This window comes from Scomber scombrus, chromosome 11 (assembly GCF_963691925.1).
Source record: "Scomber scombrus chromosome 11, fScoSco1.1, whole genome shotgun sequence".
Classification (NCBI taxonomy): domain Eukaryota; kingdom Metazoa; phylum Chordata; class Actinopteri; order Scombriformes; family Scombridae; genus Scomber; species Scomber scombrus.
In genome coordinates, this window is record NC_084980.1 from 5,391,782 (window position 1) to 5,415,802 (window position 24,021).

Sequence of the window (24,021 nt, forward strand, 5' to 3'; positions counted from 1 at the left end):
ATAAACTGAACAAATAATGGTATCTAAACGGTTTCTTTCTTGCTTGAAAAGATATACATACCTATCCTACAGACATTAACAGTCCTACAATGAAAATTGCAACAGCTTAATCTCTGTCATTGCAGCCGGCTGGTGCAAAATGCATGCTGGGATACTTAGGCTACCTTCATCACTCAGTCAGTCAGTGTGTCATTGAGTCAGTGATCGACATATGCAGTTAGAAGAACATAATTACTTCATTGATCTCCCACTTCTGAAATCAAACATTCACTTTGTGTACAGTCAGTGAACTTTGACAAAAAAGTTAGCCGTGAACTGCTTATTAAAAAATATAAGTGAACTGTAACGAACAGATGGAGAAAAAAAATGCAATGCAAAATCTATACTCATTTAAACATCCTTAGTACTAAATTCAACAATGTTGAAGCTTCATCTTCCAAACTACATTGACTTCAGTTTTGGCCTCAATAATTTAGTTAAATGTAAAACTGTAGCATCACCATAATGACAGTTGCTGTCTGAATTTTGCAGAGAACTGTGAGATCAATTGCATATTTATTAGTAGTGTACCAGGACTGTGATGTGTATAAAGCAGCAATCCCCAACCTTTGTTTAACTTTGACTATGAGAGCTCAGATCCTCAGATAATCCTGCTGAAATGTCTGGTTCCTCCAAAGAGTGTCTGTAAACAGCAGAGAGAAAAAAAACCTACACGACCTCATTGGATCACAAAACTTCAAATACAACTCAAACTTAACCAGACACTTGCCACAGAGTATAAATAATGCTAATAAACTAATAAAGCATTCCTTTGTTCGAAATTCTGCTCACAGTAACAAGGGCCTGTTTAAGTTATTAGGTTTTTACTCCTAATTCACGAAAAGAGAACATTCTCTGAAATTACAAATCTCACATTTGTTTTAAGTCCATAAAGTGTAATAAATAACTTCCACTTCCTGAATATTTTGTGGGTGGCAGCCGACTACAGCTCAGCACAGATTGTTATATCATTAAAGTGCCAGATGTAGTGATACAGCAGTATAGGCTCCAGTCAGTAAGGAAGGTCTTCGAATGCAACATGGCCATTTGACCTCAGTCACGCTCCCTGTTGTGCTCTTTGCACTTTGCTGTGAAGGAGGTGAGCAGGGTTACTAAATGTCCAAGATTTTCTTCGCCAAAATTACTCAACAACACAACCACAGGAGACAGGAATGAGGAGCTACCGCTCTGGGACAAGCTGGCCTTTGACCCAAGCTGCTTATCTCACCACACTTGCCTGTGTAAAATTATCTCAAGGCAACTTCTGCTATTAAGAAACATCAAAGGAAAGTCGAAATGTTGGAATAGTGTTTTAGGCTACAAAATGTGATTTCTCTAACAGACCCCTTCAGAATAGATACATTTCTCTGTAAACTTGACACAATTGCTCCTCTGGGCTTCTCTCTCAACAGTGTAGAAAAGCCTTTAAAGTTTCTGGCAAATGTATTATCCCAGTTCTCTATTTGATGCATCAGTCAATATGCTTTTTAATGCTATGCACAGACCAATAACGGGAGATTTAATCCTACATGGTGTTAATATACATGGTTATATAGGTTTCGCCCAGGAGAAATACATAGTTATATTGCACAATCTAACAAACTGGCATGATAAAAAAAACATTTTCCCTATAGAAAAACACTGGTGCTTGTATTCGAGATTCTTAATCTGTAGATTATAATTACCAGCCTTGCTAGGCTATCGAAATCGGGGGCAACTCCACTGGCTCCAAAAAGAAGTCTGATTGTATCGAAGTTTATTCGAAAATGACCCTACTTCTCTCTTGATTTAGTACATAAAATAGAATCAGAGTATGCTGTAGGGCGTGACTATGTTGTGATTGACAAGTCACTACCAAAGCAACAATGTTAGTTAGGTGACATAACCATGGCATAACCCCAGAATCACAGAGTGTAGCCTTCGCCATCCATTATAGTTATTATAATCACTAGTTATTATCACTTTAGTTTATAGTTAAGTCACACATTTTCATTACTCAACCATATGCCCCAACTAGAAGTATGTTTATGTGATAACGGTCTGAGTATACTTAAGCCTAAGTGCTAGTCAGATCGTGTGAATTGCACTTAGACTAGCACTTACTACTATATGAAACCATACTCCCAATGGCAAAATGGGATCTGCATCTGACAATTTTTTACAACTTCCCAGTTGTGCAGATATGGGATGGCAGGGTTTTTCTGTGAATACTCTGTCATCCACGTCATGGTATATCATAAAGGACAAAGTCAAGTGCAGCTCGACCTGGTCGAGAGGTTTCTGATGATTTTTTAAGAAGCATTTTGGATGAGAGGCTTAGAGAATCTAAAGCCAGTCCAAACGCATCTCTAAGGACATTTTCGAATCTACAGTTTTGGGTTGCGTTTTCCCCTTGGTTTGGTTTTGTGTCACACAGAACAATTTAAGTGAACCAAAATGCATCATGAGCAATGCATCATCACTCAAAGTCATGTGAGAACATTCACTCTGTGTATTGGTCAGATGTCTTGGGAGTGAGAATGCAAACACAAATTGATTGTATCTGTATTCTGTTGTTAGTCCAGGATGAACCTTGATTCATTCTCCAACCAACTGCTAGCAACTGTTGATTTCACTTACTTGCATCCCAGTATGCAAAGGCGCACCATGAATCATTTAGACTGTCAAAGTCAGTTTTAATTTATTTGAAATATTAATTGAAATCATTGTGTTGAGACTACAAAGACATGAAAAATAATTATTGGAAAGAGAGTTATCAACCCATGGGGAAAAACTTTAAATGTATAATGTAAAATATTTTCTTGAAATAATAGCAGGCTCCTGTTCATTTGTCACAGCAAACCACTGATTACTATACATCAGTATCTTTTGTAATTGTTTGTTGATTTCGACGGTAGCTTCGCAGTAAGTGACGGATACAGACAGCGGACTAAACCACATTTCAAAGCAAGAACAGCAAGTGTAATTTGTAAAATTTTCCATAAAGACAGTTAAATGAATCAAGACCTTTTGTATCTTCTTGATTAGAATCCTTTGAACAATGATTAATACTTCTGTTCTTTTTTTTCTGGTGAATGCCTTAGCTTGCTGTTTAAGTCCTCAATCATTGTAGTTCTGGACTGATCTGCCTATCAGACTAATTTGAGTGCATAGCTTATCCAACTCCTCTCACAGGGATTTGTTGCTGTTTGGCAATGGCACAGTGCTGATTCCCTTAAGCCTCAAAAGCACTGCAGGAATTTATCTCCATTAAGAAACAGGATTAAAAGGCATGGTGGTTCAAGGGTTTTTCAGAGCAAGCTTTGTAGTGCTAGCTTCCTCTACAGCAGGGCAGACAGCACTCTCACTCACTGTCCAGTTATTAAATGGTCGAAGATAAATGGCGATTACTTTGCCTTCAAAGAACTCTTTGTTAGTGTCAGTAGCTGGTCATTATCTAGTGTCCAGTTCATTATTTTGAGATGAAATATGCATTTTTCCAGTTAGCTGCAAAAAGACCACACACAATACCTGAGTGTGATATAATTTGCTAAGCTGTGGTGCTTTACACAACTCAGACTTACTGATCAATGCCATCACAGGGTTTCAGTAATATGTTCTTGCATCCTGTAGTAAGAGATAATTAAATGAGTCCTGAACCTGTGTCTCTTCAGGGCTACCGAAACTGAAGCAAACATAAAAAATAACCTTTGAGTACATGGTCCATTGCTTAAAGGTTTTAATGTGAATATCTGACATAAGATTTAGAAGTCAAAAGTCCACAACTAAGACATGTGAAGGTCTTTGCAGGTGTCTGAAACTGTACACCTAAACACAGTTCTTTACAACAATCATTCAAAGCCTTTTGACATGTACTTCATAACACTTTGACCTGCAGCAAGCAACATTATAGAAACTTGTCAGTCTGAAAATACACTGCTACAGTCTAACTCTCTGCATTATGGAGCCCTCAGAGCTTTTGAACTCTAAAAAAATGTAGAATGTTGTGCAATGAAGGCAAGATTTTAAAGTTCACACTTCTCTGGAGGGATTAAATCTAAATTTTTAGCAAGGTTCTTAACCTTTTCAAATATCTTAAATCACAAGTAAGAGCTAATTACCTTTTTCTCATAAATGTCATATGGAAATCATATCATTTTAGGGAAGACAGCAAGATATAAAATAACAGAAATTCCCAATTCTTTTGTGGGAAATAAATTACCAAGAAGCAACATTTTGGGAAACACCTTTTGTTTACCTTTCTTGTACCTAAACCTTTGAGGACTTTTAAGAAGTGTTAATCTGGATTATTTTCTTATTACACCAGCCATGCTGAGTCATTAGAATTATTCCACCTTTCTTGGCCACAGACTCCTTGCAAACAAAACAACCTCGTTTTTAATCAGATAAAATTTAAGGACTTAGAGGCTGTTTACTTTGGGAGTGGTTTTATACAGAGGATTATCAATGATTTACCCAGGATTATAGACCAGATTTGTGGAAATCTCAAGTGATAACAATCCCCAGACAAAGACTCCAGCAAGCGCATATTCTTAATGATTATTATACTACGGACAGCTGGAAAATGGCCCAGAGTTATCGCTATTCCGGCATGTCAGAAGCCTATTACTGCAGTCAATAACTAGAGCTATCTGTGGTTGGCAAGCTACAGTGCAGTGACCCATCAATACAGATTCCTCTCAGCCTGCACCACATGTCCACACATCCATTGATTGCACTGAGTTTCAGTGATTTAAAGACTCTGTGCCACAGATCTGTTAGGCGATTCAATGTCGCATGTGCTCCTTGCATTACAGGTAATAAATCATTTGTCACAATGGCCCCTTGCTGAGTGACAAAATCAATATGAGTTTCTCAAAGGGAACAAGACCAGCAACCACTCTTTCAACATGTGGCCCCATTCTGTACTAGCACGACAACAAATACCTGGTCTGGAACTGTAACTTATAAGGTAGATGCTATACACAGAGGACGTTTTACAATAGATCCATCCTCTGTCAACACTTGTAACACATTGGTTTTAAAATAGTCACAAGTGGCATATACAGTATATAAATGATTCTGCAACAGTGTATTGGCCATTACTGTCCTCTTTTTTAAACGATGTAGACACAGTCAATAATGAACTTTTAAATGTCTGGTCCTTCAACTACAAAATGTTATAGAATTAACTTTATCAACTAGCAAAAATTGAGAAAGCCCAGCATTGGACTGTGTCATGCTTTTTACTGGTTCTACAAACCACTTTTTCTAAATGAGGATTCACAAGCCGGTCAGTAATGTATGTTGTATGTCACTATGTGTTTTTTAGAGTAGCATAGCCAGAAAGCTGCAAAAACTCTTAACAGTGATGGAAAAAGTAATCATTTGTTTTTCTTTTTCTTCAAACCACATATTAAATTCCTTTATAACTGCATATGCACAAGTTTGACTTAATTCTAGGTTGTCATACTCAGCCTTTCGTAGGCCAACCCCAAGCTATCATCCCATGATCTCCACACCGACCTGCACACTTGCTTCTCATTTCTTCCTTTCCTTTCTTTGTACTGTCTATATTATTTCCCCTATGGGCCTCCAAATGAAGAACATATCTACCATCTTGCCCCAGTACCTTGCAAGATGATGTCTAAGCCAAAAGCTTACAGCTGTTACTGTCTGCGCCTACGTGGTTTGGATTTGTTTGCCAGCTCGGGCTGCCAAATGCGAGCCTGTTTATTTATCACAATATCTTATTCAACCTGCTCCGCGTTTATCTGCACTCTGGTCATCTTCCCATTTGCCTTCATCTAAATCACACAAAATAACACACACTGCAGTAGCTGGGCTATCTCACCAGTTTGTTTGTTTTTTAGTGGCACAACATTTTTTTGCTTCATCCATGTTATCATAAAGTAATGTCAGGCTTACAAGAAACAAATCAAGCATTCAGCTTTTCTTCTTTGTCTGAGAAATGACCATTCACCTTTATTTGGTGATCAGATCCAATCTAATATGTTAAAACATCTTAATTTACTCATTTAGATTTTGGTAGGGCATTTCCATCATTTCCAATAATGGGTCACAGTCTTGGCTTTGGGACAGTACTGTTGGAAAAGGGTTTCTAGTCTGTGTTCAAAAACATGTACGTACCATAGATGTAAGATCCCCAAATGTAACTGTCAGGGATCAAGCAGTAAGGCAATGAGGAGACAGGAATATAGATTCAAAAAATAGGGTTTTATTTACCCCAAAAAAAGAAATCTTTTACAAAAACCAAGGCAAACTTATTAACTAAGCCTATAAAAAAGGTCAACAAAAGATAACTATACTCAATATAACAACACAGAAAACCAAATAATACAGGGAAGGGGAAAACAAAATGGACGCCAACAACAACTAAATACGAAGCAAGCTAATTAAACCCAAATCCCCCCCATGGCACAGCAGGAAGTGGTCCAGCCTGATGAGCTTGGCCCAAGATTTAAGAGCGCTTCACCCTTAGCCCCACCTTTTGTTCCACCAGGAAAAGGCCTCCCACAACTATGGTAACTAAAGACAAAGAAAGAAATGATTAATAAAACAGAAAAATATACATAACCCTACATTGCTTAAATGTATGCACTCTGACAATTCAAAGCTCAAAGTAAATAGACAACTTCTAAATCAAACAAACTGTGTAGTATCAAATTGTGTAATCCTAATTGTTTGGTGTGGCTGGCTGCAAATTAAATTAACCTGTGTAGAAAATCAAACTAAAGTGGAGAGTGAGTGTGTTATATTTTAACCTGTGTGGCTGTGGCCATCACAGTAACCTACAATCTCTACAGTATATATGCATGATCGAGGATGAATAACATTTCCGGCTAGGTGCAGGCAAACTGTAGTTTGTGCCAGTCATTTGAGAGTAATGGCTTCTTATACAAGTTTTTCATTTAGAGACATTTGCGTCAAAGAGCGGGCCATTTATAGCACTGCATTGGCATATCAACGGAGTAATGGTGAGAAGTGGGTAGCTGTAAAGGCCACTGTTAACACTTGCATTAATATGTGTGGCCATGAAGAAATGAATGAAGCAGCTGACGCCAGTCAGATGATTCAACTAGCTCTCCATATGTATGAATGATTCAAGATGAATTAACATTATTATTATTCATGTCAAGCTCTCAGTTAGTTAGATTTGCTAAAAACTAAATACATTATACTATACGTCCACAAAAATGTTAAGTAGACTGGAATTGACAACATGCATGTTACGGTTTTTGTTTGTTGTGGGAAGTTTTTTTATTTTATTTTATTTTTTATCTTTTTAGCCAAATTAGTCACTTGGGCCCTCTAAAGAATACAGTATCCTGAATAATAAATAATACCTCACTGCATAGAGGAAACCAACTGCCTTGTCACTACCCTATAGGTGAGGATACCTTGTTAAAATGCACTCTATCAAAGTTTCCTTTGAAGTAATAGTTGATAGAAAAGTTGATGTGAATGTGACTTGACAGGTCTGTGGAAAAAAATTGCTCAGGGAAAACTGAACAAGATAGTGGAGGAGGGGAACCGGGGTGAAGTTAGGTCTCACGCTACTTTTGTATATTCACTCCAACACACAGAGCGTTTCGATTAAGAAGCTTTTCATTGCTCTGTAAAACTTTATCATTTAGTGCTTTTTAAAATAAATAAATTTCTCAAACTTTATCTATGACACTCATTCCTGTTTTGTGTATTTTAAAAAGAAAGGGGTTCATTTCAGTCATCTACTGTGAGGACAGTCCTCTCTGGAATGAAATTTAAACCCACAGTATTGCTTCATCTCCCTCACCAAAACAAGTATCCTTGTTTAAAGGGGGTTGCATGTAGATGACACTGGTTCCCTTCTTTCCCTGTGCCATAGTAAACAAACTAGTTTAATGCATAGGCTCTTTCTTCTGTTCAAAAGTCCTGTTGTGAAAACTAGCTATTGATTATGTCATGAAGAATTGACCTACTGTGGCTGATTATTGAATGAGTTCAGCAGGGGCAGGATTTGTCAGGGAGCAATTCACTATTCTAGCATTAAGATGTCACAATACTACAACACATGAGCAAGTAAGGACACAATTCCTAAAGTTATCTGACATTAATTTGTTAGTTTTTGTGTCATACAGACTGCTTGGCTTTGGTTAGTCACACTCATTCTGTGGCTCCAGTAATGGTAATGGCAGTCTGGACACAAATAGTCCCCAGAGGATTGAATCCACTTGGTGCCATCATGAGGTTGACATTTCTGTTTTTTAGTGAAATATCTCGACAAATGTTGGGTAGACTGTCACAAGGTTTGATACAGATCTCCATGGTGACTGAAGGATGAATCTGAGTGACTTTGGTGATCCCCTGACTTGACTTGACTCGTCACTGGCAAGTCCAGTGTTTCATCTATCCTCTTAAATATAATTTTCAGTACACCTTTTATACATGTATGCATGGTCGCCTGAAAGTGAGTCCTACTAAGTTTGGTGACTCCCCCTGCCTTTTTCTCCAGCACCTCCAGCAGATTGAAATTGTTTGGTTTTGAGTCACATATCTCTACAATTATGAGATGAATGGTCATGAATTTTGGTATATACATTCAAATTCTAGCACCATCATCTAGTCAGAGTTCAAATTTGTTGTTTTTGACCAAATACCTGCAAAACTTAAGTCATTGTCTTCAGTCTCTGTTTCTTTAAACTTCCATTATACCAATATTAGCATAGCTGCCATGAGCTTGTTAGCTTGGTAAGGTTAGCATTTAGCTCAAAACATTACTGTGTGTAAGAACAGCTTCCCAGAGCTGCGACTTGAGTCTTGATGTCATATTGATGTGTTAAAAAAAATGTTACAATACCTGTCAAGTATGTAACTTATACAAACAGTAGTTGCCAATACAATTTTAGCAGGGAAGATTGATGGTGTAAATGTGAAAACATGTCCTTTGTACCCAGTCTAATGCAACCTGACAGCTTTCCCCTCATTGTTAGAAATTACATGCATGGATGTTCCTGTTTGTCCATTTCTTTTTAACTTGTGTACTTTGTGTCACCAGTGATCATTCCCTGTGCCTCTGTTGCAGTCTCATTTTGTTATTTAGGCTGATAATATGAGAATTTAACATCTCGCCTTGTGCAGTTTTACATACTAAGTTCTGTGTTCACACAGGCTGCACTAATGGGAACAAAAATCTGAGTGTTTGAATTCTGTGGCACAGATGTTATCAGGTCTGTTTACCTGTCCCATCTGGGATTAGAGTTAATGTGGCAGCTTATCACTTTTTTTTGGTTTAGGCAGCTGTAAGAAAGTGTTCCTCCAGTACACAAAGTTGCTAACATTAGTCATTTTAAAAACACCTACTCTTCCTACAGTGCCCTCCAGGGTTGAGTCCTATGAAGGATGGGACCGGTTGCTACGACCACCACATCGGCATCGACTGCTCTGACGGTTTCAATGGAGGATGTGAGCAGCTGTGTCTCCAGCAGCTGGCCCCTCTAGAGGATGACCCCACTCTCTACAACATCCAGATGTTCTGTGGGTAAGGAAGAACAGATTCACTAGCTTATATGTTTTAATTACTATAATTATTTTATTTCCTAACCATGTTATGTTAAGTCCTGTCATCATTCATGTGGCGTCCAGTCCTGTGAATGTCTGCACATTGATAGAGAAAGCAATACCCGTCCCTGTATGTATTATACTTAAGGATTGAGTATTGGTTTTAGCAAATTTATTTTGACTACAGAACATTTTACAGGCAAATTGATGATGCAGTTTGAATTTTTGGAGTCTCCAAAACTGCAACCATTGAACTCAAAGTATTTGTATAATTTGTTTGAATAAACATTAAGTGCAGTTTTCAGTTTGATTGGCAAGAATAGTCATTTATTGGATTTTGTGTTCCCTTTTGGATGAATACTTTATTTAATTATTTTTTTAAATATCCTTATATCTGCTAACAACTACATTGTACTATATTATAAACTATTCATTAACTGTTTACATACTGCTTGTAAAAGCTAAATATCGGCACTTTAAGTAAAGTGTTACCTACAAAAGTCAGGTAATACACAACCCCAAAATATACATTAGGAGCTGTGTTACCATACTGATGGATGGCAAATTAAAGGAAACCCAATATAAAGTCCATCACAGCATCAGTGCTCCTTGCTATATATTTGTCAAGTCTCTGATATCTATCTACTTGAAGGATGAACATCAATACTCCCAAAAATATATTTCCCTTGTGGTCTTTTTGATGATAACGATGTTGAGCCAAAAATGTCCAAAATATGAAGATCTACTCACTGTGAGGTTCACAGCATATTATACACACCATTATTTCATATTTATAAAAGTATTTAGTGAGGCCAGCTGGAGTCAATTAGTTGAAGTCAACAGTAACAACAATGACTCTTAATTCCTCAGGTGTATCATGCAGTAGTCCTGTATCCATGTGTATTCATTATGTTTGCCCACTTATTTATTAAAGTGTTCCCAGGGCCGGCCCTAGGATTTTGGTGGCCCTAAACAAGATTTTATATGTGACCCCAAAACACTTCCAGCACAAGCACCAAATCACACACTGCTCATAACTGGATGAAGATAAACACATACACACAAACTAGAGATAGGCAAATCAATTAACAGTAAATCTCTTACTTTATTTTAAAACATCTATATTAAAATATGAGCAGTTAAGAAAAAAAAGAAAAGTATCAAAAATGATAAATATTAATGTCAACATATTTACACGATAAAAGCAACACTCCTGCACATCACAAGGTCTATAAGTAAAGACAAATGAACACCAGTAAAACCAAAACTATTTTGATAAAATGAACAGCAAGGAACAATCAATATCAGAGTGCAAAATATTCAAAAATATTAAAATTTGAGAGGCTAAAAAAGAAAGCAACTTGTACAAAACAAGGTCTATAAGTAAAGACAATGACAAATGAACATGAACACCAATACGTCACAGAGAATGCGTCTACGTAACCATGGCAACACGCTGCACTCAGAGCCCTATAGACCTCTGGTTACAACTGTTGTGGCTATAAAACAGTGGATAAGTTGATTTGAGCATCATGTAACCCCGCGAAACAACTCGTTTCACTGCCAGGGCTTCATTCATCTGTCATATCATGATATTTGAACAGTCTAAAAGAGCCACACAATTACATTACTTTATCCCAGTTTAAGTTAGCAGACAGCTAACCGGAATTTAGCTTCTCAACCTGCAGACGTACTGGACAGTCAGCAGATTCTCAAGATTTAAAATCTCCTTATGTGAACTACACACAGATGTATCTGCTGGTGATAGGCTTAATCAACGTTGTGTGAACCCATTTGACAAGGGCTTAAATGTAACGGACGTTCATTTATATGTAAAAGTCCAACACTGCAGTTTGTGGAGCAGGCAACACAGAAAGTCATGTAGCCCCCCCTAGCGGTTGTGGCCCTAAACAACCGCATAGATCGTTTATGCCATGGACCGGCCCTGAGTGTTCCTTTAATCTGACAGTCACACAGCTGTTGACAGTGATTTAGATCTTCCTGCATAACAATACTATACTATGTGATAGTTGTGTAAGTCTAACTCACCAATCTGCACATTCAATCAATGTGTGTTTCATTGATTTAATAATGTCTAGAACACTAGAGGATCTTTTAAGTATTAAGTAAGTTGTGCTTGCTCTAGTAATCAATATAGTTTGCCTTATATAAATATGTCTCCCTCCACATTTCTAGGGACCTTTCATGTACATGTATATAAATATTTCATTCGTGTGGGTGCTATATGAAATATTCTAAATGCAGCAGTTCAAAATCAATGCTTGTAGTTATTATGTATCTAATCGCTGCAAGCATTGCTACTTAATATAACTAAAGCTTTTAAATGCTTCTTCCAGCTAGTGCAGCAAGTGACATGAATTACCCCATTAAATCAAATTTTACCAGCATCTGGTGCCCCGTGTGAGGCAAATTCACTCCCCGCTCACATCCTCGAGTGTGATTCAATACAGAGCTGCGCATACTGTGGAAGCAGATATTCTTTCACTTGCTAAATTCCCCAGAAATCAATGAAATTCATTTGCTTGGTTAGGTCAGAGCCGAGCCAAAACTAGCCAGCTGAACAAAAATAAGCAATGTGTTAGTGCCGTGATGGGTTGGACAAGGCCAACAGAGTATTAGTGAGTAAGCACGGTTGAGGGAGTTGATAGAATGAGAAAGAAATGTTGGGTTGGTCAGTGTTTTTGATTTGAGCTGACATGTATGTTATCTTCGAGGAAAGTTTTTGGTAGATGTCGGTTGGTGTGGACGGCTGGTGTTTTCATACCAGACATCTCCCTCATGAAGGATCATTTTTAGTAAGTCACTCACTCTGCAGTGTGGGCAACAAACTGCAAAGAAGTGGAGGAGAAAGTAGAATGCTGTCAGACCAGGATTTGTTGTCGACTATTGAGTCTGTACAGATTCTGATGTGCTGTGGTAATAGTTTCTGAGTCGTCCACTTTACAATAGAATGAAGTTTCCCCCCGTGATGACTGATAAAAAATAGTTCACCTGAATGAAAGTTTATTTTCTTTTCACCTTCTTTTAATCTAACTCTCAGTCTGAATACTTCCCCCCCAGTCTTTGCTTTAGTGGCCTTGACAAGTATGAAATCCTTAGGGAGACGTTGAATACTTGGAATGTTCTGGGCAGAAACCTGAACACACTGACGACCAGCTGAAAATTTCAACTGAAATGTTATTTATCAAAATATATCAGTAATAAGTTAGTTTGGCCCTGCACAATCTCAAGTTTTCTATATGATGATGGATACATGTAGGTCAGATGGCTGTGACAAGGTTCATATTGATGCAGCACTGAGGATGTTTTTTTTCCCCTTCACTTATTCAGGATTAGATCAGCATTAGATTGTTTTTTTTTGCCTCCTGCTTTTTCAAATTAACTATTCAAGGTCAAATAAAAAAGCGTCCTGATTGTGAGCATGTAAAATGCATCATTCAAAAAAAACAAAAACAAATTAAATGATAAAAGAGAGTAAATGCCGAATTGTGGAAAGCTTTTACATTTTCTGGGGGAGCATGGGCATTTCATAGAGATAGATATGTTCATGTTTTTCATTTTCGAGGAAAGGTTTTTAGTTTAATATGTTCGGTAATACTGTTAGAGCCAATAACTACACAGTCCAATAGGTGCTTTTAGAGATTTGCAGGGGGAAAACATATTTATAAGCATCTGCAGACCGGGCCAGATTTTTAACTGCATTTGGACTTATAGCAGGTTCTGTGAGATCTTGTGGACATCTTTGCAAAAGCTGTACAAATAGGTTGATAAAAGTTAAACTTTTTCATATACTACAGTGTGAGAAATTTCAAGTGAGATGCCACTGCATTGATTTCAGTTTGCTGACATCCACCCACATCCTCAAATTAATCCATACACTGTGGTTATTGGCTACAATATATAAAGCCTTTTGTAGGTCTTAGGTCAGTCGTAGTTATTACATATATTCAATACAATTAACATTTTAATAACTTTGTTGAGATATACATATATACATAACGAGATCCTCTCAGGACTGAGCAGGCATGTACATATTTTTGCTTCATTGACCTCTCCCTCACTTACCTGTTGGTTTTGTTTCACCTTTTATTATTGAAGCTTGGTGAGCTCATGTAAGTCAGTCTAATGCAATGTTTGAAATTGTAGATATAAGTTAAAAGTGATGTAAGAAATGTAAAAATCCTTTCTTTTTTAAAATCGTCCTGATAGTGAAAACATTATCCGGTTCTGTAAACATCAGTTTTTCTAATTGAAGTCAGCAAGCTGTTGTTTGTTCTGTCATATTTACATTAAACATCATGTTGCAGATGCGTTGTGCCTCACCAGATTTACATAAACACTAACTGCTGCATCACCTAATTCTCAACAACAGCATTTTGTTGTTGTCACTTCCCACAGTGCAGATGTGGCTAATCCTCCACTGTTCCCACTGGAGACGGGCATTAGCTTTGCTACGTTTGGCATCCAGCTCCTCTCATTGTGAATCCCTGACAGATTATCTTTCTCTTCTTAAACCCCCCCCCCACCCATTTTTATCATCTTCTCTATTTCCCCTTCGCCTGTCTTTTGATTCATTTCACAGAGTACATTAGACACCCACATGTCAAAACATCATCAGTATGAGAATAGTCTTAGGAGGACTCTCACTGTTTAGATTATAGCTCCCTTTTTGGGATGGAGGATTTTGTGCTGGTTGAGTAGAATTGATTTAGCAGATTTCTCACTTTTGAGTTGTGAGGTCTTGAGTTCTGAATATTTTGAACGCTACAAAAATGTAGAAGCAGATATCTCACATCGTACAAATCCATATTATTGACATCTGGTTGTAAATATGTTTACATTATACATATTCATCACATAAGAAATGGAATTGAACCCTTAGCATTAAAAGATAAGTCTGGTGATATTCTGTATTTTCACTACAGACAACAAATTCTATGAAAAGATGAAATCTAACAGTGAATTGATCCTATTAAAAAGGATTGTCTAAATCTGGATATTTTATTCCTTTATTCATAGAATTCCATTGATGTCCAATAAGCCACTCTGTTGAATGGGCTGATGTATTTTTTGTTACGATGAAAAGATGCACTGGAGTTCATTTTGAGAGCCAATCCAAGGCTGAAACTAGTCACCAACAAATGCACCATTTCCTCCCATTTTAGTAACACTTTGTAAACACTAGATAGCCCAGCTGTTTTAGGAAATTACTGAGCATGGTTAAAAGATAAAACTGTATATTTGTGAATGTTTACCATGGATATATTAAGAGAACGTGATGTAGCGCCACTGTTCAGGCTTGCTGATAACTTTCCCTTGTGGCCACTCATGGTATTGCAGCAAAAATAATTTTCCCTGTAAACCACCATTATAAAACAGATATCTATAAAATTGCTTACAGGACAAGCTGCAAATAACATCAAATATTACTATTTGAATTATGGATATTTAATACATGAAGGATTTGCATTCATAAATCTTTACTTGTGCCTAGAAAAGTGGTTTTAAAATCTAGGGGTCAAGCTAGAACTCACGGCCAGGTCAACTCAAGCAAAAAGGAAGCTAGAGACCTTCATGGGTCATATAGCTGGTAAGCAGTTTTCATTCAATTGAATAGGCACCATCTTTGAGTCCAGTATGTGGTTCTTGTAATTCATCTCTGGTTTTACATATTTAAATAGCTTCATCAGGACCAAGGTGTCTTGGGGCTGAGTCTACAGAAAGCAGTCAGATCAGAAGCTAAACCCCCAAAAAATGTGGTCATGCAGCTCAAAGATTGAAATGTCTTGATCCTTTTCATCTTCTTTGTGATCCTCCATAATCATTTTAAACCTGCCAAGAGAGAGTAGCTCCCTGTCATATCGTTGACTACTTAATTTAGAGCTTTGCATTTTTCGGATTTACTGTCTAACCAGCTCCAGCTCTGTAAATATATGATTAACATGAACCTAAAAATGCTCTTGTTTAATTTTCTGCATACTAATGATTTTCTTACCCTAAAGATCTACTTTGAAATGAGTTTGGGAAATGCAGGAGCAAAGAAAAAGAGAAAAACAAGGCAATTAGCATACAATACAGGAGCAATGTGTAACCTAATGTCACAGTTCTCAGGAAGGACGGAAGGAGAGGAGGAATGCTCTATATGAATCATTAATCAATTTAATGACTCTTTTCACTCTAGGTGTATTGAGGACTATAAACGGGGGCCAGATGGGAGGTCGTGCCTGCCGCTGTCTGAAGCCTGCACTGAGGGGATAGACTGCGGGGAAGCAACGGACATCCCAGCTAACCAGACTGTGTTTGGAGACCTTTTCTATGGATGGAACAACCACACCAAAGAGAGTACCACTGGACAGATCCTCAAGGCCACATTCAGGTAAACACACAAGCTGTTTGTGAAGTGAAGCATGTGGGACATTGTTCTGCTATTTGTATCTCAGCAGGGAAACAGTTTGGCAGGGTGTGGGCGCTTGGCTCCCACAGTTGTGATATCCATGGTTGAGCTGTTTTAGTTCTCATACTATAAAGTGCTTTTGATGAAATGATCTGTGAAGTGGCAGATGTTTTTATAAACACTGCATTACATGTCAAAAGTTAAAGCTGCATATGGATAAATGGTTAAAAATGAGACAGGAAACTTGTTCACACCTGGCATTAAACCTGTAACTGATTTTCTTATCTGGATAAAGACATGCTAATGTAGGCAGAATGCTATTTAATCAGCAAGATTACATCAAGCAGCAAATACCTCGGTTTAAGGCTGAAGCCAAAACAGAAGTACCTTAAAGTGTAATACCATTGACAGCCACTAGATGCTTCAAATGACTCCCATTTAAAAAGCGTCAACTTCTCTCTAGAAAGTCATTGGGACTCACATTTAGTCAGACTACTGTCACAATATTTCTTTTTAATGTTATTTAATAACAGCTTCTGGCCAGTTACCACAATTTAGCTAAAGTAAAAAACATTACGCTGAGTGTGGAGAAATTGATGTTCCCAGTAAGCTAGTCTTAACTTGGGTCAAAAGTAGCAGGGTGCATTTCCAGAGTGTGAAAGCATCACCTTGCACTCCCTATTTGGAAGCTCCTGGCTCCAAATGGAAAAGATGGTGCCAACCATATGCTATAACTCTTTATATACAGGCTAAGGATCACAACCAGAGGTGGTATCTGGCTTCCAATGTGATTGAATCTCAGCTCGGTGTAAATGAAATCTGCATGGTGTGGCCATATTTATAAGAAAAATATACATATCTGACAAATTTGAAAGGTTACCACCAAAAGCTAAAGATGTAAATAAACAGAACCCATACAGCAGCATTGTTAAAAAAAAAAAAAAAAAAAAAAGTAGGTTCTGTACCTCTGGCTACTCTAGCGCAGAGATGCTGATCAGATTCATTTCCATACTTCTTTCCGGTAGATAATTGCACATTCTACATTCCATATTCATCAGGAGATTAACTACAAAAACTGTATATCACCACAGGGCAAAAAAATAAGCAAATAAGACACTTATTGAAAAGTCAGTAACCAAGCAACAATATATTCAGTCAGATGCCTTCCATGGGGATTCCTGCTTTGTTATATTTAATTCCACCCCCATTCAGACAGATATAGTGCATTCTAATGTGCTGAAACCCCCTTTTGAACACTACTGTTATTGTTGATAGAGGTGTAAGTAACCTAAGTGCCATGTGTCAAAACCTTTCCGACTCTCTCGGGTATGAATGCGGTTTAAATCAGACAATGGTAAAAATGGAAACAGTTGTAGTGCATACGTACATAATCAGGAAGTAGACGCGTCCCCAAAGATTGTAAAAGCTCCACAGATTGAATCAATATATTTAAAGGTTATTTAATGATGGAGGGAAGATTTTCTTCTAGATTTTAATGTCATTTCTCTCCCAGTAAAAAAAGATAATAGTGATAGTAAACCTTGCCATTGTCAGGGATTGTCCTCTATAAAACATGAGGCATTTCTCCTATTCTCAGGGCAAATACTCTGAGGGGATGAAAATACTTACATACCCATTAACTCTGGGGGGTGGATATTAAGCTACACAGGTCTAAGGAGATGCTTTTTTCCCCCCCTTTTGTGATTTGTATGAATTTGCTTTGGATAGGAGAGTACTTTGAGGTTGGTTAATTATCACTACTCGCATATTGTAATCATTTCCACTGAACTCAGGAAGCCAGAAGGTCAGCAAAGTCGTCTGTAGCCGAGGAATTTAATTTGGGCGATGCATGGAATCCGCCGCCTGGAGGCAACTCACTCACTTAGGGATCCACCACAGGAGTCGTACAGAGAGTACAGAGAGAAAGGGGAGGGAGGGACCAGTCAAGCAGGAAAGTTAATATCATCAAGAATCTAAATCTCAAATGCTCTGATCTCATTTGAAAAGTGCTCGTGAATGGAGAGCGAGGTCTAAAGGCAGACTTTGAAGAGCACCACATGCTTCCTGTGTGGATGAGGTGGTGGGAAAGGGAGAGAGGGACTCTTTTGGGAGGCATGGTTAATGCAAGGCCTAATTATAAGAGATGGAAGCAAATGAATTAAATCTGACCAGGAGCCAGTGTGCAGAGATTGAATCTAATTGGACCAGAGGAACATTTGAATATAAAATGAACAAAAGTTACGGGAAAGGAGAATTTGCAACTGAACACCATTAAGATTCATGGAGAGTAGTGGAGCTCTTTATTTCAAAAGCTGAAAGACAAATAAAACTGTAGAAACCATTTGGAACATGTGATAGCGAATGCACCATGATAAATCTGAACCCAAGGAAACTAAATGTCAAATTTTAATGTTGGACAGCAAGAAGGATTATGCTGCCGGCTGGTATCAAATGGATGCGCAGACTGTAATGAAAAATGAGGTTCATATTGCAAGATGCGTTAGATTAGGTCTTCAATGTTGCATTAACAGAAAATGTCAGATGTTAAACGCAATTTCTGATGAAGGGGCACTCCCTCAATTTATATTTACCCATCATGGCAGCATTGCACAGCCTGTTGGAACAGTTGTATCATGTCTGCTGAGGCTCCTCTGAAAGACATCACAAATCTGATAAATCACTGTTGTGTGATATCCCATAATCTCAGTTTGAGCGAAGAAGTAGATATTTTGAACAAAAAGTCTACATTACAAATGAAGGACATGTAGCTGGACAGAAGGATAGTTATTGTTGAGGAAAAAACGAATGAATCTTGAAGTTTAAGTGAACTTTACAGGTGATGTGATTGCACACAAAGTCAATGGAAGGATGCATCCACTCAAGTTGAAAATGTTTATATGTTTTACTTTGATTTGATTTATTCATGCTTGCAGTGGAGTATACTGAAAAGCTGCAGAATTTTACATCCAATAAAACTTTAAAAACCTAGAGAGAAAATAAAATAGAACATTTTCACATGGACATAAAGCAATAACAACTTTAACTCAGGTATATTAACACTTAATCAATATTGCTCATTGGCATTTGTATATAATGTTACTTTTATTTACTATGTATTTTTTTTACTACTATTGTTTTTTTTATTGCTTTTGTACTTACACACTTTTTTTTACTGTCCACTGTGCTTCTGAAATATTGTAAATGTCCCCATTGTGAGACTCATAAAGCAATATCTTATCTTAAAAAGTGAGTGTGGCTCAGATTGCCATTAAGAATATGTTGGACTCTTGATTTAGAACATGTTTGAATGTTAAGAAACATTATGATTTAACTGGAAGAAAAAATATGCGTGGACCCCCACAGCTTTATGATCCTGTTGTTATAAATGTACAGGGACAACAGCCGAAAGTAGAGATGGGAAGGAAACAAGTGAGAGAACAGGAGCCTCTGGTGAGTTGTGAGTTCATTCAGAGGATAAACTGCACACAAACAGGCGGGCGCAAAAACTCCCTCTGACATGCATCTGTGGTCGGGCGGTCTAATTTGCACAATGAATGAAAATGTGCTTCTTTTTCTGTCTGAACTCAGAGCCACAATGGAAGCAGCTACCAGACCTTTAAACTAAGTCTTTTGAAATCCTTTTTTTGCAACTTGACCCTTGCTTAAGAATAAAACTCATGATATCTAGACTTCTGCTGCATCGATTTTGACCATTTAAAAATCTCTTGCAAGACCCATCTGCGTAATTGGTTGGGTACTCTTCAAAGAGAAATAACATCAGGAAAGTGTCTCTATCCCCTTTTTAAATGAAACGCTGAGCAGCAGATTTGTTGCCTGGAATATTCTCCTCCTTTTTGAGAAATCTCCGAAGCTTTGAGAAGCCGTCCTAAACACGGGACTCAGTGGCCGAATCTCTTTATGACTCCCACTCCCTCCGCTCCCACTAGACAGTAATATTGAGGACCAAGGAAGTTCACTTGACACTGTGTTAAATGACCCGTAGTCAGAGAAACTTTCAAACTTTTTGGAAAATTCTGTTATCTCGCAGCCACTCGAGGCTGAAAAAAGTGCAGCATGGTCGAATGTGGAATGTGCAGCATGTTATTATTGAGCCGCAGTGGTATCAGGAAAATATGCAAGGGGAAACAGCAATTTGGCCTGCTGTCCTCCTATACCCTTATTAAATGGACTATTTGCCCTTGAGAGGAAGCCAGAGAGAGAGAGGGAGGGGGTAAGTAAGGAAACCTTTATGTGATGTTCACTGGCACTTCATCAAAAGACCCTTCCCCACTGCTCTGGAGTGGCGCAAAGCATCTGTCTCCATCATTCAGCGACGATGAAAAGAAGTCGACCAAATTTGATATTGTTTAATCATGAGTGGAGGTTTGAAAAAAGCAGGGAAAAACACAGAGGCAGTCCGAACACACTGGAAATAAGAAAAAGATGCTTCTCTTTTTGAATTTGCATTTTTTAAATTAGATTTTCCTCCAAGCACATGCTGCATACAACTGCCGTCTTTTCATCTGTCAAACATCTGCTTTCTTCCTCTGCTTCTTTATTTACTCGCTTCACCTCGCTACCTCGCGAAAAGCGCCCCGCTCGTCCGCAGAAAATCGAAAATATTGTCAACAATCCAACAAGTCAAAGTCTTCAGCGCTAATCTTTTATTTATGTGGTGAGAAAGACCTGCATGGGGGGGAAGAAGAAGAAGAAGAAGAAGGGAAAAAAAGGATTTGCTTGGTGACCCCTGCAAGGTTTTTTCTATTTAGACTGTCTGGAGCAATAACAGAAAGAAAAGGGGGAATAAAAGAGAAAAGAAGCAAGTGGTGTGAGCAGGTGCTCAGTGGTGTAAGATACACACACACACACACACACACACACACACACACACACACACACACACACACACACACACACACACACACACACACACACATATATACACATGTAGAAAATAGCCACGGCACTTAGGCACGAACACAAACGCATACCCACACACACACACACACACACAGGCATATAGCTACAGTAGGTGTGTGGACTCCCCGTCTACTGGACAGCCAAGTCCTTTCAAGCTACATCTCCTGAGAATGTAATCACACATACACACACACACACACACACATACACACACACACACACACACACATACACACACACACATACACAAAGCTGGTTCGATTCTCTCCACCCGGCACGGCTCCCTCACGGGTCATCTTTCAAGCTCACCAGCCCTGAAACGCTTCTCATGTTTTTCGGAAATGGGAAGTACACCCTAACCCTCCCCAGGAAGCTTCCTCTCCTGCTTCAGAGGCAGACTTGTTTATCATTTCAAAAAAAATAAATAAAAGGAGAGAAAAAAAATGGTGTGGGGAGAGGTCTATTTGTTTGATTTCCTCGTGTCTATGAGGAGAAGTGGATATCCGGTCGTATCATCATAACCGGCAGCAGGCTGGCTGCTGAGGAACGGCGAGATGATTTCGCTTGTAAATAAGCCAAATATGAGACGCCCAGGAGGAAAAGTCCTATCGTGCCGAGATCTCAGGAGCGCCAGGCGCCCCCGATATGATCTGGGTTCATATTACAGAGCTGTGTGACAGGGGCTTCTATCTTCCTGTCTCTGTGGGTGTCAGCGGGCTCCAGTAATGAGATGTTAAAAAGCTAACCTCCTCTCATTACTCCCCACACTGTCCTCCCTCTCTCCTCCTGTCGTCCTCTCTCTTTTCCTCTCTCTCTCTCAGTGCAGGTTTTAATGAATATTTTAGCGTCCTTTGTTCTCATTCTGATGGCTGCTCGGAATCAATGATTAGACCACGCTCCCACCTGACAAACCCCACCCAAACTACTTAGTGCGGGCATGTCTTTTTCACTTCTCTGATTTTTTTCTTCTTTTTTTGTTTTGTTTTTTTTTTGTTCACAGACTCCCACTGCCTCAGTTTATGTACAAGTACCACACCCCCAAAAATCCCTCCCCACCACCTCCCGGAGAGGAATACCTTCACTGACTCAGTTAATTAAAATAGGAAATGTGTTTTAGGCCATCTGATGGAGAGGGTGAAGTAGGAGTCGGTTCTTGGTGGCCACTAATGAGTTCTTTTTGAAAAATGTGGGTTTATTCAGTCACTTATTTACAAGGTTCAGCATGAAGAAAGCAGAAAAAAGCGTATTGTCATTAATCAAAAGTACCCTTGTGTTTTTCGTCACATTTTGCATTTCAGGTCACATTTTGCAAGGTAACTGCAGTGAGGTGTATCAGAAATTAATGTCTTTGATAAGTTTGGGCAGTTTGACAACAGTTCCTCCAACTTCAAGACAGATTTCACTCTAAGAAAAGGTATTCTGACATCCGTTTGCAGATGGCCAGATGGTTGTTAAATGTTACATGTCATCATCTAACAAAATGAGCAATGAAAATTGTCAAGAAATGAAAGCAGTGACTGGAACTTGACCCGTTTTCCACTTGAATGATTCGGAGGGAAAGGTAAATAAAAATTAGTGACATCCTCAGTTAAGAAAACTGAGATTCACTCATCATATCTACAATTTGTGTTCCATGTTTAACTGATTGCTGAGAACAGTCGTAATTGCTTCCAGCAGAAACCGACAGATGTTTGACTCGAGTGTCAATAAAAACCTCAAAACAACCTTATTTTTCATGGTTTAAGCCACGAAACTTCAGCGACAAAGTCCATGATGCATATATGTATCCAAGTGCATAATATATTCCACTTCTACATCATTATTCCACTCCAGAAACTCAAGATGCATGAAGAGGCATCATCCCAGTTTAGTGCCTTAGCATGCACTCGCATTAGCAGATAAGCTTTGTTTCACATCACCTGCAGCCAACTTTAACAATGTTTTTATGACTCCAATTTCTTTCTAATTATGTTACACCCCCAGCCACGCTGTGACCATGCAAATACAATGTCATTTGAATGGTGATATTTGACGCAAACCGCTCCGGCGCTGTTTCCACTCCAGCCAGTGGCTTCTGTTGTTCTCAAGCTGTGACTTTCCCAAAGGCAACAGTTTGCAATTTGTAAATATTTGTATATACCTTTTTTTTCTTTTCACATTTTCACAGCTCAGGCCCAGAACCCTGCATGAATCAACTGCTACATATTGTATAATGGCGTGTATTAAATGAAAAACCACTGTGTGAACCATGAGGACCTCTCATGCTTTTTTAATGGCTGCTGCTATACATATTTTAAACACGCTAGGCTTTTATCACAGAAAATTCTCTATTTTATAAAGCAACTGAGAAGACCATCCATTTTCTCTAATTGAGATGCTGTACATCACATTTGCTCTTTTAATATCTGGTGTCAGATATAGTTACTGGCAGCATAGAGAAAGTGCTCATTAGAAATTTGAGAAGAGGAAAATAAATAGATGTAAATTAGTAATTCCTAAATTATGACAGATGATGTTTTGCTTCTCTTATCCCATTGGTGTTCTGTTGTATAGAATCTCACAGATCAGCCATGTTGGTAAGCTATATGCAGTTTACTGAAAGGATCATTTCCATTTTTTACCGCCTGGGTCTTATTTTGATAGTTTGGGTTGGTCTATCTGTAAATCGTATGCATACCTGCGTGCAGGACCATATTTTCGCTGAGGGGTGCAGCAGAGCATAAATTCTGTGCATGTCTTTGTATGTGAACATGCTTACGCACTTAACTTGAAATCCATCTGGAATAACACGTTACAAGTTACTTCCACTTCCTGTCGACAACCTAATAGAATAGAATAGAAGAATAGAACTTCGTTGTCATTGTACATTGTACAACAAAATTGAGATGCAACCCCTCATTAGTGCAAGTGACAGGAAGTCTGTTAATAAGGTCTCTTAGGTAATCTGTCTTAACTGCTGGTTTATGTACAGCCTGCATGATCATCTAATTACTCTTTTTAAACAGACCAAGAACAATGATGTCTGCCACCTCTAGTGCCCTTCCTGGTGCCTGCTGGTCCTATACCTGCTTACCTATAGGAAACAAAAACATTAATTAAACACTAAT

The 24,021-nt window shown here is 38.4% G+C and overlaps 1 protein-coding gene across 1 annotated transcript in view; it reads left to right on the forward strand.

Annotated features, from left to right (window-relative positions):
* The window catches only part of astn1 (astrotactin 1), a 395,016-nt gene that overhangs the window by 169,348 nt on the left and 201,647 nt on the right, over positions 1 to 24,021 (forward strand). Inside the window, exons 13-14 of the mRNA XM_062428582.1 lie at positions 9,393 to 9,559; positions 15,782 to 15,976. Coding sequence (XP_062284566.1) covers positions 9,393 to 9,559; positions 15,782 to 15,976 — 362 coding nt within the window. The remainder of the gene's footprint in view (positions 1 to 9,392; positions 9,560 to 15,781; positions 15,977 to 24,021) is intronic.